Below are 17651 nucleotides of genomic sequence, written 5' to 3' on the forward strand. Positions count from 1 at the left end.
TGTAGGTTAACGTCTAATCTTAAAAAGCTGTGCCAAGAAATAGCGGATATGCTTGGTTTTGATGGCATTTTACAGAAATTATATTCAAGCTAAATAAACTACCGAGTATAAGGGGGGGGAGGGGGGGTTGAGGTTCTATACCAGATGAAGTTTGGCTCTATAATTCTTTTTGTAACCATTTTCTTTTTCTTTTTTTTTTAATTTATTGTAAATGGAATTTACTCTGACCAGAGCCTTATTCCTAAAAAGGAAAGCTCTGTGTTAATGAACTGAATGTAAGGGCACAAACGAGCTGGTGAATATTAAGCATGGTGAAAAACCCGTGACTGTGGATAAAAACAACGCATACACCAAAAAGGAAAAAAAAAAAAAAAAACTGCACATACACTAAAAATACTTTTTAGTGTGATTGTCGATTTTACCCGCAATCCCCGGGTTTTTGTCAAGCTCATGCTCCTTTGCGCTTTTTCTACTCTTATCACAAACGGTAATAAGTGTTATGCTCCAGTATCAGAGAGCTTTTAGTCATTATAAAGGTAAACTCGTTTAACAATGCAATCAATTTTTTTTTCAAGCGTTGTGGTAACAGTTTTTAGGATTTGCTTCAAAAGCGTCAGTGGCTGCTCCAAACCAATGTTTTGCCTGCTACAGAACCTGCTCTGAGAGGTCAAATGCCTCTTCCATCACCGTAGCTGAGACTTACAGACTGGAAAATATGGAATTTCAAGCACCCCTGTTGAGGCTTCACACAATAGGTCTTGTCATCCCCGTTTTCTTCGGCCAGCTTGATTCGGACGGAAGACCTTGTCTGTAATGTCTCCTTTTGCCTTTTCTGCCTACAGAGCTTTCCAACTCTCGTGGCGTACCGCCGTGGACAAACGCTCGGCGACAAAAACTTTGCGCGAAAGAGCCACCGCGCGTGCCGACAATGGGTTCCACGGCCCAGTGTACAAAAAGGGCGGTGCGCAGGAGAGGATATATTTACTGGATTGGCTTGTATGTGTGCAGAGCCTGGCCTTTGGAGAGATGAACCACGAGTGGATCGGGAACGAGTGGCTGCCCAGCCTGGGGCTGCCCCAGTACCGCTCCACCTTCATGGAGTGTCTCGTAGATGCACGCATGCTCAACCACCTCACCAAGAAGGACCTCAGGGTGCACCTCAAGATGATCGACAACTTGCACAGGTGGGCACCTTCTTTATACCATTGTACCGTCTTCCACCATTGTACCGTCTTTCGTGGCAGCTGCACGACTTGACGCAACCGCCTGTGATTTTGTTTTTTTATACAGAATGCATTTGAGGGCCAGTTTCCCCGAGGAAGGTGTGACGTAACGCCAGGGAAAGCATTATGAAAGATGAAACTTGTGCTTCAGAGGAAAATGTGTAGAGAAAAACGTGAAATTAAGAAGCAATTGTGATAAAATGAGATGAAAAAACAAAACTCTTAGCATGCCCTCACACAAAATGTGTAATGCATACCTGGGAGGAAAATATGTGGAAGAGAATGTGCAATTAAGATGAAATTTGCGATAAAGTGAGACGAAAGAACAAAAGTCCTGGCGTGCTTCACCGAGGGTCGAACCCACGACCCTGGGATTTTGAGCTGCAACACTCTACCACTGTGCCAAAAGGGAGACTTGCAGGCCGTATCACATGATTTGATGCCACAGAAAGATACGGAAAGTGCCACGTAAAGAAAATGAAATGAAATGAAAAGAAATAACTCTAAAGTCCACCATAAGCCTTAAAGAATGCTGTCTAAACAGATTTCGTGTAGTATATACACCAATTTTATACATAGGATCATGATAAATACAGGGTGATTCAAGGAGATGCCAGGCTCTTTAAATTGACCGCAAAATTCAGTTTCTTAACCTATCGCGCTACGACTGTGTGCAGCGTTGCCCACAGATGGTGTATTTTGTTTTGTAAAATTTGCAAAGAGCGAACTTACCTGGGGGAAAAAGTAACGAAAGAAAAAGGCTTAGCTCGTATGAATACGCAGCGACGCTACCGTTCTTTAAACAACATGGCGCCGTTTCGCATGGGAGACAAGAAATGGCGCAACGAACGCCGCAACGTAAGGTCCCTACACCAACGAAAGAGCATACGGCGCCGAGAGCCGGCGTTTTAGCAGACAATCTTTTCGACTCAATAGCGGCGCGCGTTCCGCAGGCGGCGACAATCGCAGAAACAAAAACAGGCACGGTAACAACAAGGAACTGCAGTTCCTTGTTTGCTAAAGACGCCGGCTCTCGGCGTCGTATGCTTGTTCGTTGGCGGCAGTTGGCGTCGTGACCGCTTGAGCCATCTCTTGTCTCCAGTGCCAAACGGCGCCGTGTTGTTTGAAGACCGGTGGCTTCGCTGCATTTCCATAGAAGCTAAGCCTTTTTCTTTCTTTACTTTTTCCTCAGGTAAGTTCGCTCTTTGCAAATTTTGCAAAAAAAATGCCCCATCTGTGGGCAACGCTGCACAAAGTCGTAGTACGATAGGTTAAGAAACTGAATTTTGCGGTCTATTTAAAGAGCCTGGCCTCTCCTTGAATCACCCTGTATTTTGGTTTCTAAGGGGGACAATATTTTGGCTTTCAGTTAAAGGGACTATGAAACAGAAGCCCACTTCCTCTATCGCACGGAATTATCTCATCCCCCACGCTATGGTCCCACGGTTGTAGGAAATGCAATTTTTACAGCGAGAGCTATTTGAGCTCTTCCCACCGCTGGAAATGACGTTTGTTGTTGGTGTCGTAGTTGTAGTAGTCGCTAATGTATTAGTTGTTGTCGTTGTTGGTGTTGAGGGTGACGTCGAGGGAGCTTGTCGTTGACGTGGCCCAATCCTTGAAAAAGATTGCATGCGCCCACGGGAATCGAACCCGGGTCCACTGCATGCGAAGCGGAGGCATTAGCACCGAGCCACACCACAGCATTAAGAACCTGCTCTATACTTGGGTTTTTCATATACTCCGTTCACCAGAATTTATTGGGGGGGCTAGTTGGTTGAACATCTAGACGGTGGTTTTAAAAGCGCTCTCTTCTTACTCCTTTGCGCTTTTAAAACCACCGTCTAGATGTACTCCGTTCACCCCTAAGCTGAGAGTACAGCCAAAGCTATAAATTTGAGCTAGCCCAAGCTTCTTGCTTTGATATGTGCCTTTCTAGCGTATGCGCTCGTTCTGGTGGAAAAACGTTTCAAAGTGATGATCTCATGCTCTTGGGCTTGTGGCATTCGCTGTAGTCTCAGCTTAAAGGGCAACATTGGTCAAAAGTTTTCAATCTGGGATTACGACTGTTTTCAGCTAAAGCAGCGACACTGCATTAGCTGAGAACGAAATATATTTTACGATTACGAAGTGTTTGGTTTTCAATATTGCATGTAGTTTTATAAATATCATAGCTCAAAGTTTGGTTTCGGGTGTCTACATCAAATCCGAAATTATCTGCTAGAGCAGTGGTTCTCAACCATTTTTTTAAATGGATAAAAACTAAAAAATATTTTTGAGTTTTTATGTTTATCTTCTGATAACAGGAACCTCTGCCGTATGGAACAGCTTGGCCTGGTTTTTTGCAGTTGCTCTTTAAAAAGATATTGACCGCATCCTACTGTTTTTGCAACTGAAAAGCTTAACCTGATAAACCTGTTTTTTTTTTTCACTTTTTTCTTTATTGGCAAGAGAATAACCTTGGAAGCTTGTTTAGGATGTTTTGCATATGAGGTGGTTGGTTGCAACGCCGTTCTGCAAGCTACTTTCGTCAAGTCCCGGTTCGCGTTACCGTTGGGGCGCATGCACAGTGCCTCTTTATTTCACGTCGTTGCTTATGCTGGTAGATGTCGTGCACGAAACCCGGTATTTTTTCGTGCACACTGTCTCATAAACCCCAGGAATGCTGTTACTGCTCCTGTCGTCGTGGCTTGGCTACGCCTGTTGTACCGCAATGAAAGTGTCAGGTCGAGGTCCATAGGTCATGCCTGCGTTTGGTGTGTTTTCAGGACGAGCCTGCAGTGTGGGGTGAGCTGCTTGAAGAGGGTCAACTATGACAGGCAGGAACTCTCCGAGCGCCGGAAGAACAGCGAGAATGAATCCAAAGGTAGGCTGTGGTCATGACGGCTTTCTCTCTAGAAGGGGTCGCACACTGTGCAAAAAAAAAAAAAAAAAAAAAAAACTTGTGTGCAGCGATGGAAGGGGGGTTAATGGATGGGGCGAAAAAGAGCATATTTTGCGCTTTGGCATCTGCGAAAGTAAAAGATGTTGATTTTCACATTTATTGTGGAAACGGCGCTAGGTTGTGACCCCAAACAGCTCTTACGTGTAGGTGTCTGTGATTTTGGGACAGTATAATGTTTAAATTTTAAAGCGACAAATAGAATATTTTTGTGTGTCTATAGAACAACTTTTCGTTTAACAAGTGCTCGAAATGTTTTTTTTTTTTTTTTTTTTTTAACGTGAAGCTTAGTTTACGTTTTACTTCTCGTTAAAATAACAAAACACATACCGTAAAGTCCCGAAAGCATTCCCCCCTCCGTAAAATTGCCCATCCCGTTTTTCTGACTAAATATCTGGAACAGAAATTCCGAACCATCGCCCACTCCCCCATTCTCGTCGGACTTCAAGCTATGTCTGACGGGAATCGCACCAACTGTGCAATTTGCTGTACCAGCACATCTGACAAGCAAGTTCGTAGCGGGTTCCCGTGTTTTTGTCCGCAATCTGCGTGTGCAATATTGGTTCCTGTAACACACAAGACGTTCTCACAAGAATGTTGCTCCGTGGAATGTGAATCTTCTGCGTCCACATACTGCGGTATCCGTTCCCATGACATAAAGTTCGTAGCGGATTCCCGTATTCTTGTTTGCGATCTGCGCCCTCAATCTTGATTCCATGCCAGTTGGTTGGCGTGTATATTGCAACGTTGAAATACGATCCTGGTGCGTTTGCGATCTGCGTTAATTGTTCCCGTAACATACGAGTTTTTAGTGCATTCTCACGTCTTTGTCTACAATCTGTGCGCGCAATATCGGTTCTTGTGACAGGCGAATTTGTAGCATGTTCCCGCGTGTTTATTGCACCATAAAACTTGAATCGGCTGCGTCCACGATTTGCAGTATTCGTTCCGTGAGATGCGAATTCTCGGCGGGTTTCCGTGGGTCCTTCGTTCCGTGAAACGCGAATCTGCTGCTTCCAATCCTTGCGGTATTTTTTCTCGTGACACAGGAGTTTGTAGCAAATTCCCACGTGTTTATCACATTGTGAAATGCAAATTTAATTTACGGTGTCCGCGATCTGTGGTATCAGTTCCCTTGTCGCATAGTTGTAGCTGGTGCCAAGGTGTTTATCGTTAACTTTTTATAAATTTCTGGTGTGGCCTCCCCAAAGATAGCCCACCCCATGGTTTTTACCATTTATCTCTACATCTTGGGTGGGCATTTTTTCGGAACTTTACGATAGTTGATACAATAATAGTAAGAATCAAAGTAACTTCTCAAATCACTTCTTCTCAAAAGATTTGAAGACGAAAACAAATGCAAGGAAGAATGAGGGAAGACAGGTTAACCTGACATCTTTCTTCGCATAATTGTGTACGTCACGCATAAAAATTGCATAAATCAAATCGGTATAAAATGTTTTGTTACAGATGTGGTGGTGTGGTCCAATGAGCGTGTGATCAAGTGGGTGAATGCCATCGGCTTACGCGACTACTCCAACAACTTGCTGGAGACGGGAGTTCACGGGGCTCTCATAGCGCTCGAGGACGCCTTCGATCATTGCGCGCTGGCCCTCGCTCTGCAGATACCGACGCAAAATATTCAGGTGAGCAGCTCGTGGCTGGTGACTGGCTTGGTGGTTGGCTTGATGGTTGTCTCGGCAGCTGGCTTGGTAGAACATAGTTTGAGGCTCGCAGACCCTAAATTAGAAATGCGTTAATTGTGTGCAGGAATAAAAAAAAACATGGAAATACATATAAAAGTTGATGTAACATAAATTGCTGAAGGGAGCCACGAATTACTCCGTCGAATCGAGAACTTCGTTAAATCAAGAATGGTATTTTTCGGGTTTAAATTTGATCAAACTAGTTTTGATGTATTGGCCTCTAGAGAGCCATCGCAAGACTGCAATCCCAAAGTGCTCACGTGCCAAAAACACAATTTACACGTGCACAAGTTTAATCTGCGAAAACAACCAGTACCGCCAGTGCATGAGTAAAACTTGGAACTCCCGAGGGAATGAGTTAACGTTTTTCCTTTGGACACCGCAATCCGTGCTCTTTTATCGGCAAACTGCAAGTGCCAGCCAAGGCTCGCATGGAGGTCCACATACCCCACCAAAGGTGCGAAAAGAGCATTTGAGGATGAGCGCTAGGGTTGTGCAAATATTTGAAATTTCAAATAGTAGTTCCGAATAATGCACTATTCAATATTCGCTTCGAGAAGAACTGCACTATTCGCGTTTTTCGAAGTGTTGATTGCGGCGGGTTAGTCCTGTTGAGTGCGCTTCTTACCAAGCACCGGTGCGCTGCGGAGAAGCAATACCCCTTGAAAGCGAGCTCCGCGGGTGTTGCTTTTCTGCGTTACATCGGTGCTCGGTAAGAAGCGCACTCAGCGGCGTAGCCCGCCGCGATAAACACTTGGAAAGTAAGAATATTGTAATTGTGTGCTTGGAGGAAAAGCATACGTTCAAAGCGGGATGGTGCACCCTTGCCAACTGTATTTGAAAATAAGTGGAAACTTTGTGAATCTGTATATCTACATTGTAGTAAAAATTTCAAAATTAAACTATTAAGCAAGAGTACACTATGTTAGGCAGAGAGGCCCTTACAAGCTGCGTTCAGCATGTGCGATTCATTCTTTTTTGACGAGATTAAATAATGAATATTTTATAGAGCAAGATTTGTAAATTCACTTAATTGGCATAGTTGGCCATCTCTACAAGATTTATTTTATGTCAAATCCGTCGTTCACTTGCCATCCCAAGACACCAGACCTTCTGAGGTCACAGTTCATAAATATAGATAGATTAAACTTAGCTTATAAATGAACAAGTGGAACAACCTTCACACGTTTAGCTGGGTTTTCATCTAAGCATTATGCAGTGCTGTCGCGTGTGACACGAACGAGATGCCACGAAACGGTTAGTGCCATCTGGCATAATTGACTAAAAGCCCGGAGTGCTAAGTTTGTTTCATCTTAAGGTTGAAACTAGGGCCGGGCGGTCTTATTGCCGGTACACCAGCAACAAACTTCGAGGCATTTTAAAATACATTTAAAATAACACCTTTTTGAACTTTTTTTTTTTTTTTTCTGGAATGGCAGTTGATTTTTATTAATTCGAACCTCCAGGAAGCCACAGACTTCAATTTGATATATCAAAGGTTTGAATAATCAGAAATTTATCTAAATATGATGTGAGGCAAAGTAGTGATTTGCTATAGGAATAGCTACACATACCAAGCAGATTTTTTACGCTTTTCTCTACACAGGCCTATTTATAAACAGGCACAAACAAAACATTGGTAAAGTTCAAAGTGTATAGTGGTTCTGGGCAAATATTTTCTAATTGAATGTCCAATAGTTTCTCCAAGCCTTTTACTACCATTGTACCATGCTTAAGTGAAAATTCAGCTGTACTCGTGAAGGTTGCTCCCAAGCTTCCACTTGCCCACTTCTAAGCTCAGTTAGTTTTAACATAACTATATTCATGAATTATGGCCTTAGAAAGTTCAATGCCTACATTGGAGCGGTGCGTAAATGACAGATTGGATATTAACTTAAACCTAAATAAATGCCAAGCTATTTTAATCGAGGGAATTTATAAATCTGCCTGCTGTATGCAAATATTATTTCTTTAGTCTCGAACTTAACCCCCTCAGAAAAATAAAAAAACAATCGTGACTAATGAGAGCAGGTTGCCAGGAAAGTCCTGCTTGCATAATCCCAATGGGTTAGTCCCCTTGAGTGTGCTTCTCACAGAGCACCCATGTACTGTGAAAAGCAATAACCACGAGATTTTTGGGTATTGCTTTCCTGCAGTACACAGGTGCTCAGGGAAAAGCACAGTCAACAGGGCTAATGCTCCACGATGAACCAATAGTATGAATTACTAAGTGAAAAAATTAAGCAGCGTATAAATGCAGTGAAAACATAACAAGCAATCACAATTTTTTAGTCTTGTGCAAATAGTGGATTTTGAGTTTGAAGTGAATTCGAAGCGATTACCTGTAGTGGTATTGGTCGAATATTTTCGATTCGAATATCGAATAGTTTTTCCACGCCTTTCACTACCATTGCATAATGTTTCGATGAAAACCCAGCTAAACCTGGGAAGGTTATTCCACTTGTTCATTTCTGAGCTAAGTTTAATCCATCTATATTTTTGAACTGTGACCTCAAAAGGTCTGATGTCTTGGGATTGCAAGTAAATGACGGATTTGACATAAAATGAATCCTATAGAGATGACCAATTATACCAATTGAGTGAATTTACAAATCTTGCTATATAAAATATTTTCTTTAATTTCGAGTTAAAAAGAATGAATTGTGCATGATGAACACAGGTTGTAAAAGACATCTCTGCCTAACATAGTACACTCTTGCATAAAAGTTTAATTTTGAAACTTTTACTACAATGCAGATATACACATTCACAAAGTTTCCACTTATTTTCAGATACAGTCGGCAAGAGTGCACCATTATGCTTTGAACGTATGCTTTTCTTACCAGCACGCAATTACGATATTGTTTATCACGGCGGGTTACCCCGTTAAGTGCGCTTCTTACTGAGCACCGATGTAGTGCAGAGAAGGAACACCCATGGAGCTCACTTTCGCGGGTTTGGCTTCTCCGCAGCGCACCGGTGCTTGGTAAGAAGCGCACTCAACAGGGCTAGCCCGCTGCAATTAACACTTGGAAAACCGTGAATATTGCAGTTTTTTCGAAGCGAATATCGAATAGTGTATAATTTGGAACTACTATTCGAAACTTCGGATATTCGCACAATCCTACAATTTTTACAGCGAAGCTGTTATGCGCTAGGATCTGGGAAAGAATCTGTCCGCGGATATTGACGGGAGTAGCCTTCCTTGGCATTATTAGATAGTGAGGTCCTGATTCCTCGTTATCATCTCAAAGCATCCTCCTCGAGATCATCCTAGAAGTCATCTTTGAGGTCGTCCTAGGCGTCGTCCTTGAGGTTGTCCTAGAAGTTGTCCTTGAGGTCTTCCGAAAGGTCGTCCTGGCGTCGTCTTCGAGGTTGTTTTAGACATCGTCTTTGAGGTTTTCCTACAAGTCCTCGAGGTCGTCCTTGAAGTCATCCTTGATGTCGTCCTACATGTTATCCTCCAGGTAGTCCTAGAAGTCGTCCTTGAAATCGTCCTACAATTCGTCCTTGAGGTCGTTGTCATCGAGGGCGTCCTCGAGGTTGTCCTTGAAGTCGTCCTTGAGGCCGTCCTAGACGCGGTCCTCTAGGCATCGTCCTAGACGTAGTAAAAATGACAGTTTCGCTGGTCCTCCATCTTCCCATGAAGTGGAAGGGCTCTACAATTTTTTTATTTGTTTGAATTAACCGGAATTTTGAGTTTATAAGAGCATGGAACCCTTTGGGAATCTGTATGGGAATTAGAATTTGTTAAATCGGGAATTTCATAAAATCTGGTTGCGTATAATCAAATTTCAACTATTCACACTATTGTAAGTCGACTCAATTGTAAGTTAACCCTCCAACATTGCACATTGATAAAAAAAAATTTGGATGTTTATTTTATTGCGAACACGTGAGAACGGCAAAGTGTCTGTTTTGAAAGCCCAGCCTCCAACACGCGATCGATTCCTTCTGGCGTGCTTTGGCTGCGCATGCACACGCGAGATGCATGAGATGCCCAGGTGTTATCGATACTAGAAAGTTCACGCCTAGAGGCGGGACAACTGAAGCTGCTCCTTGTCGTTCTCTTTCCGTCCGCGACTAGTCTAGGACTTGTCCGCACTGGTGATGTCAGTCCCGTCGCCATCACTGCTACGTTCTCGAAGCACGTCGTCGGCGTCGTCCAACGAAATCTCGTACTTCGCGAATGACAGCATCAACTGCATCTTCCACGCTTGCTCGGCAATCGCGTTGCACGTCACGGATGGAGACCAGTTCCACACTTTTGCGGTGTACGTTGCAAGCCTGATCTCTAACTCCAGAAGGCATCCCCACCTATCCAAACTTTGGCCTGCGGAAGCCTCTTTGTCTGCCGTCGTAGTTTAAGGGGGGACACTGGCTAGAGGTCGAACTTCTTAACTACTCAAGTGATTGGAATGAAATTTAGAGAGGAGATTTAACCTCAGATGTAGGTGTACTGTGCAAACTTTCAGCTCTCCAGGACAACTTTACATACCTGCATAAGAAAATGTGTCACTCTTTGTTAAGAAATCTATCATATGCAAATGAAGCTATTAAGCACCATTTTGACTGCTAGAATATAAAGTGGGGGATGTGGCACTTTGGGCTATCTAGTTTTTATAACTCAAATGTAAATATTTCAGGAAGAGTGATTACCTCAAAATATGAGATGCAAATCTGTCCTATGTCAATTTTTGAAAACTTGGCTTTTTATCACTGAGGACTTTAACTTAAAACAAAATAAAGTAGATAGCCCGATTCCCCAGTAAATTTCAGTTCAGAAACATCTTGATTGTGGTATCTGAACACTTTCACCTTCGAACAAAAGATTCCTTCGTATGAAATTTGCAGCAAAAAGTGGAACTGAGAAAAATGCATTCAAACATTGAACTCCTTTACTTTGTTACTGCCTCACAACTGTTGAAAATATTTTATATCATCGTAAATATTTGGCGTATGGTTATCAAATTTGGTGTAAGGGTGTATAATTAGTTTCTAAAACTGAAAACGTCAAAATTGAAAAATGAATTTTTTCAAAAAAAAATAAAAACTTTAGGCCCATGTCCCCCCTTAAGATCCCGCAACATTGCAGGCTCCACCGGAGCATCGCCCGATCCAACGGGTCGAACTTGCATTCAACAGCGCAGTTGTTGGTTGCTTTTGGGTGAAAAATGGCCATAAACGAGCACCGAAAATCTAAACTGCCCGAATCACGCATGTCAATACGAAACAACGTAGTTAGTGCTCCAGCATGATCTTGACCCTCGATCCAGCGATGTACGATTGTGAACCGTGTGAAAAACTTGCAAAAAGAAGCCGCGAGGAGTGTGCTGTAAGGCTGTTCCAGCGGCGTCCGGAAGAAGTGCCACCACCCCCGGGAGTCAGGCGTGCCGTGTGCTGTTCACAGCCCTACGTTTTGGTTAATTTCTGAATCGCTATCAATAATACTTGTTCGTGTAAATAAAAAAAAAAAAAAAAAAAATTTGTAAAATGAGTGCACAGAATAGCGCGATGCAACAGGTACAGCCGGCTGAACTCGTAACTTGATATCGCGATTGTTTCGTTTTTGTCGGCAATGGAATGCTTTGGTTCGATTACAAGTCGACCCCCCACCCCCGACTTCATATTTTCTAAAATTGAAAAGTGGGTCTACCCACATTTGTGTAAATATGGTATATTGACAATCATTTTTGGAGGGAGGGGGGGGAGGAGGATTTATTTTGTGAGTAAATACGGTATTTAATTTTTTGTGAAGTGGTGAATTCACACACCTGTGCTGTACTTGTACCGTAATCCACACTTCATTCTTTCTCGAGCCTTGCCAGAGCAAAGGGCAATTAATTTTAGTGGGCTGCTTAAATTGGTTCCCGAGCTGTTTTAATAGACCGATTTTGTATTGATCTCGTTGAACATCGCTCGAACTTGATGGGGTGGGCAATGTTTCGGTAGTTTGCATCCCATGGACATTTAACTAAAGAAACTGGATGCGTGATCTTTTTGGGGAGTTTTACAGTTGTAAGTGCAACATTTTTATTTTTTTATGTATTTATTCTTTGCAGGCACGTCAACTACTTGAGCACGAGTTTAGTAACCTTCTGATTATGGGAACAGAAAGGAGACCTGATGACGTAAGTGTTTTTGACCCGTAGCAGAACTGTCATTGTACCAAATAGCATTACCTGTTTGTGTGCCAAAAACTAATGCATTACTGAGATTCATTACCATCTTACTGCTATTTCATGTTGCGTGGACACCGTTTCTGTTTTTTTGTATCAAGTGTTTATTGTTGAGCAAACACTGCAGGCACATCATTTCATTATATGCAGGGACCCAAGCACATGGGAACATCGCTTCAAGGGCTCCAAGGCGATCGCTTGGTCTGAAAAAGCAACGTACAGGCGTCTTTTGTTATTTTTTTTATTTTTCCGAAGAGAAGTCGGTAGAATGAAAGTGGTGGTTGGTTCCGTGTGCGTCGAACTTCGTGGAAATTGACAGAGGTGGATTTTTAGTACCTGTGTTGGCCGTTTCTCAACCGTGCATCCACACGCTCAGCGCTGAAGAACCCCTGGCTTCCTTTTGTGGCTTTTTCCCTCTCCTCCTCTGTGCTGTTGAGCAAGCCGTGAGACCTGACTTTGGATGCGGATTCAACTTCTATTCCCGTCCCGTCATTATGCGGGACCTATGTGCGTTTTTATACTTTCGTGTCAAAAGAAAGAGAGACTGTCCCGTTTCTACGGCTGGCGCCGGACGTTCCAGATTGGATTGGCTCGTCTGGAACGAGCTTCGCGTTAAGTATGGCTGAGCAAAGATTGCAGTCTGCCGTCCTGGCGGCCACCGGACAGTAACAAAGTGCTTCGGCTAATGGCCAGGCTTGGCTGCTACTCTGTTCACTAAGCCCGACTTCCGTTTATCTAGTGAATTGTGCAGTTTTGTAATGTTCTACTACGCCGTTTCTTTGGCACAATCTAGGCAACTATCGTCATCTAAGCAGGGATAACTAGTCAGTTGTGCAAAGAAGAAAAAGAGATGCTAATTTTTTTTATTTTTTTTTGTAGGACATTCTTTTTTTGTTTTGCATTTCGCTCGACTTTGGGAGCCTTTTTTGTCGTTGTATACCTATATATATTTTTTGCATCGTGTCATTTAAGTGCTATTTCAAGGGAACAAACAATATGGTTGCTGTGGCTTCTTCTAACTCTGGGAGCTTGCTGTCGCGGCACCAATAGCAATTTGGTTTTAATGTGCCATGTAAGCTTACTGCTTTATAGGCCTGTGAGCCAGGCATAGAGCAGTCAATAATTTATTGCACCCTTCACGTTGGCAGTAGTTCCTGAGCAAGACGCAAAAACTGTGCCAGTAAAGCACGGAGCAGCTAAAGCCTATCCCAATTCAAGCAGATGTTTCTCCGGCAGCAGAATGTCAAGCGAGCAGTTTACTGGCCAGCCCAAATTTCTGGCCGCATTTCTTTATTAGAAAACAAATGTATATAATTTCTTTTTTCTTATCTCTCAAAGCAACCACTTCCAAAACACTGTTTTCAAGCAGTTTTTCACCGTCTTTAAAGGAGCAACTTTATTTTTTCTCTGGCATTCGCTTGTTTTGGGTACACCTCTGTTTACTTCCATTGAAGAAAAGAAAAGGCTCTGCTCGCATTAGAATTGTGTTTCTAATCGTGCAACAACTCTTCTAAACTTCATTGCTGTTTTTGTACATGCAGGATGCAGCGATTGTTTGATGAGGTTGAGTGTCTCATACGGAGACGATTAGTCTTATTTTCGACTGAGGATCATTTTGTACCTTACTACGACCGTCGTGGAGAAGCCCCTTCATTTAGCGATGTTGAAGAGTCAAGGTCGTTTCATGATCACTCACTCCCCGAGGGATTTGTGCTTCATCGACATACAGCCTGTTGAACATGTAAGGTTCACGAGAGAGAAAGTTAAGACTGTTCAATTGTGTTTGTGTGTTTAGGTTTCAGATATTACATTTCTCGTTTTGAGAATCTCCTGTTCCTTGACAGGCCACGTGACCAATGGCAGAGTGCGTTCCTTAAGTCGCCGGAATGTGGGTGTTTGCGCAATTCATAATTTTTTGTACCGAGTCGCATGCAGGGACGTTTGAGTTAGCTGAGGGGACATTCGGGTCTTCAACTCCCCTACCTCGAGTTGCGACCAGGGTTGCCCCCTTTTTCGCCTGTCAAGAGTCGCAACCCGCGACTCTTGTCACGTGGATCGCGCTACCGAGCGCCCTTCAACACGGTCACAGTGTGGATGTTTTAATTCACTGTCATTACGTTACAACAGGCAACCAAAATGCAGGAAAAAAGGAGAGGTTTTCGCTCGCTTTGTGGGTGCGAAAAGTGCACCAATCGGAATCGAGCGGCTCACTTTGCAGTCGGTCGAGCGTCCAAGCAATAGCGTCTCGAAGGTCGGAGGACAGTATCTGCGGGCATGCTGAGAACGGCGTTTATTGCGCAACTACTAATGGTGTGTTTGTGAGCTTGGAGGATAGAAAGGTGATGCACTTGGGTAGAAGCTCTGAATGCTGCACTGCACAAAGTATGACGTGCTCGACAGTTGTTGTCACACGAGTTGTTCCTTTTTCAAGAGTTTGATTTAGTTTTTATTATTTTTACTCCTTACGAAACATGAAAGTGAGCCGAGGTGAATGAGCGTAGACATTGCATATCATCACTTTGAGTAGGTAACGAGACCCGAAGCTGGATCCTCTGACCGTTCCATCGTTTTATTTGCGACACACCGAGCCTAGGTTTCAGCTGCACGCGAGACGGTGTCCTTCTGTCGCTTTGCTAGTCCCCAAACACCTTGGTTCATTTCTAGGCCATTCTACCGCCAAAATAGGTGAGCGTTTCTAAAGTTGCGCATTCTGTAGATACATATGCTTTAGAAAGACGGTAGGATTTTGTATTTCAATTTTCGTTGCGCCGCCACCCTGTACAGAACCCGAAGCAGGCAGCATGCGCTTCGCCGCTAGACCGCAGCCCCCTCTGGTTTAGTTACACGCAGTTCTGAGCCCTAGCATACGGCGTGCTCGTGCCTGGCTGGACTAAAGAGGAACTCTGTGGCTATACCCGAGACCTATTAATAGTCGCGCCTGTATGTATGAGCTTATGAGGGCCACTATCTCCAAACTACATACCTAGCTCCACTCTAGAAGATATGAGCAGTTGGCAAGAATGAAGTGATTAGAGCAAGTTTCTCCCGGTTTTCTTCCTTAGTTTTCCCGCATAATTTTTGGGAGGTGTGCTGGATGTATCTACATCGCGGAGTAAACAAACCCATCGGTCCTGTCTACCCCACATTTCTTTTTTTGCGAGGTTCACATTGAGAGACAGTCACGTGCCTTCACCGATGTTTCACTAAAGCTTGGGTTTTGAGTGTTGTCGTATTTCAAGCCCCTTTCATCCTCCCCCCTTCTCTCCCTACTTCATAAATTTGGTTGAATGACAAGTGATTTCTTCATTCCTGTTCCCAAGCACAAGTAAAGTGTAGTTTTGTGTATGCGTGTTGCTCGTATGCATGTTTATAGAACTTAAGAAAACAAAACGGAACTGTGTTGGTCTTCTCGTGAAACAGTCATTAGCTGTACATAACGGGTGTACTATATTCAGTGTTAATGTGTGTGCGCACATCACCTGCTTGGCTCTCCCTCTCCTTTTACGTTCTTCCTTAATTTTTTTTTCATGCTCTGGTTTGTAAGCTTGGGATATATCCATCAACAAAACAGCAGCAAAAGTCTTATGTCGTATCGAATGCCAGCTGCTGTGTAATCCAGGGATATCTGTACATTTTCTGAAAGCCTCTAGACAGCTGTTGCATACCGAAAGTATTATTGCCCTTCCCCCACATGTTGCATTTACATGCCAACCGATTCTGTAGGATACGTCTCTTGGAAACTTTCTTGGAATGTAAACAAGAACGTGGATGTGTTTGGCTGTGTTGCGATGTACCAAAGCGCACGTGAAAAAGGCTCCTGTGTGAATTTCTCGAGATCTTTTTCTTTTTTTTTTTTTTCCTCGGGAAACAAGTCATTTTTTTTTTGTAAATAAAATTAACATCAAACAAGGAAACAGCAAGCGGTGCCTGTTGTTCTTCCCTCAATCATTTCTGGACACAGTTCCGGGCCTTTGGGTGAGAACGAGGGCTGCGGAATATGATCCACTTCATGTGTTTGTTCCTACTAATAATGTGCTGAAAATGTCATTTTTGCCACGGTATTTTTTGAAAGCTACAGGTGGTACACGCGACCCAGCAGCTGTAAATTTGTGCTGCGTCACAGCCACGCGTACATGCCCTAACAAACCTCGATCGCAAAAAAAAAAAAAAAAAAAAAAAAACTTGATTTGCAGCTGCAATTCGCGCCAGGCTCTTGTTTTTTACTGAAAAAAAAAAAAGTGCTGCAAAGAAAACAAACAGCTCTGCGGTTTTATGTTGTCCTGTAGTCGCATTGGCTTCCATAAGGACCTTGACAAAAATCGATCTTACTGCAGAGAAAGGCCGCGCCGGCGCACTTTGACGTCACTAACCACCGCGTAATGTGGATCGATAAACTGGCTTTGTTTCGCGGTTGAGCGCTTTCCTACCATCCGACTACTCCGAATCCTAGCTTGTCGGACGAAACTACGTTCTACCATACTCTGCCCCACCGGGAAATGCCGCCCACGTCGGCGAAAAAGAAAACGGGATATGTTCGAACGTGTTTTGATCGCAAGCGATCGACAGATTCGCCCTTTCCGATGGGAAAACCGAAACCTGTGCCACCGCGTAAACTAGCGCAACTCCTCGCTATCTGCAACTTCATCTCGCAGTGTCCGCAAATACAGCGGCGAATCTTTTTGGGGGAGTACATTTCGCCAAAATGTGTCGAGGAATGATAGTGTGTGTGTATATATATTTATTTTTTTGTAACTACATTTGTTTCGTCGCTCGTCCCTGCCGTTGCTGCCGTCGCGTCGGAGGCGGTGGCGCTGCAGGCAGTGCGGCGCTTCTGGCCAAAGGGTGGCTGTCGTGCGCGGAGACCCCGGGTTTCAGCTCCGAGCGACGCAAGGTTTTGATTTTTCCCCTAATGTCTCTGTCCAATTTAAACGGCCTCTTCAGGTTCCTTCGGCTCTGAAGATGTCACTTTCACGAAGTGGTAAGCTCAAACCTTCTTCCAACTTGCGGGAACGTATGGGGTCGCCTATCGCGTCACTGGTGCAGCCCTCGGGCTGCGAGCGGTTTTGTCATTTTTGTTCATTTCCCCTTCTCGCTTCCACTACCTCGAACATTGGATGTTTCTTTGCGTGGTTGGAAGGTTCGGTAATTGAAGGGCGTAATCGCAGTCAGGTAAGCGTAAAAACGGCTTGCAAACAAGCAAATAAGAGAAGAAAAAAAAAAAAAAAAAGGGGGGGGGGGGGGGGGGGGTGATTCGTTGCTTTGGGTAGGTACTGCGCGGAGCTGCCCGTATTGATTTTCTAACTAGCTCGATGTCGGGAGCCCGGGCTTGGGGTCGCCGGTTATGTCCGTCGCTTCCAAATTCCGAAACGAGACCCAGATGTGCCACTCGGATCTTCCCGCGGCTTTAGGTCAACAGCAACATCCCTTTTCAGCGTATAAAATAAAAAATAAATAAAAAATAATTAGCTTTTTTGTGGTTCGGTTTTAAACTTGAGCGATTGGGGGCATCACTTCGTACCCGCCAACGCGGGCGCGCCTCTACGCTTATCTCAGCTTCGATCAGTATCTAAAACGCTGGCAGCGTAGTGTGTTCCGCTTTCAAACG

At 43.8% G+C, this 17651-nt stretch overlaps 2 protein-coding genes across 8 annotated transcripts in view; both read left to right on the forward strand.

Annotated features, from left to right (window-relative positions):
- The window catches only part of LOC8025944 (liprin-alpha-4), a 60834-nt gene extending 44613 nt beyond the window's left edge, over positions 1-16221 (forward strand). For both annotated transcript variants that reach the window (XM_040503954.2, XM_029975662.4), the window contains 5 exons: positions 1009-1184; positions 3989-4086; positions 5632-5807; positions 11930-11998; positions 12197-16221. In XM_040503954.2, the coding sequence (XP_040359888.2) occupies positions 1009-1184; positions 3989-4086; positions 5632-5807; positions 11930-11998; positions 12197-12253 (576 nt within the window). In that variant the 3' untranslated portion in view covers positions 12254-16221. The remainder of the gene's footprint in view (positions 1-1008; positions 1185-3988; positions 4087-5631; positions 5808-11929; positions 11999-12196) is intronic.
- A 206-nt stretch (positions 16222-16427) lies between these two features.
- The window catches only part of LOC8025943 (MAP kinase-activating death domain protein), an 88654-nt gene continuing 87430 nt past the window's right edge, over positions 16428-17651 (forward strand). For 4 of the 6 annotated variants that reach the window (XM_042286528.1, XM_042286529.1, XM_040503952.2 and 1 more), the window contains exon 1: positions 16428-17024. The gene's annotated coding sequence lies outside the window, so the exon portion shown is untranslated. The remainder of the gene's footprint in view (positions 17025-17651) is intronic. The other 2 variants (XM_040503951.2, XM_029975658.4) reach the window with 1 other exon arrangement.

This window comes from Ixodes scapularis, unplaced genomic scaffold, assembly GCF_016920785.2.
Source record: "Ixodes scapularis isolate PalLabHiFi unplaced genomic scaffold, ASM1692078v2 PGA_scaffold7__128_contigs__length_106722199, whole genome shotgun sequence".
Lineage (NCBI taxonomy): Eukaryota > Metazoa > Arthropoda > Arachnida > Ixodida > Ixodidae > Ixodes > Ixodes scapularis.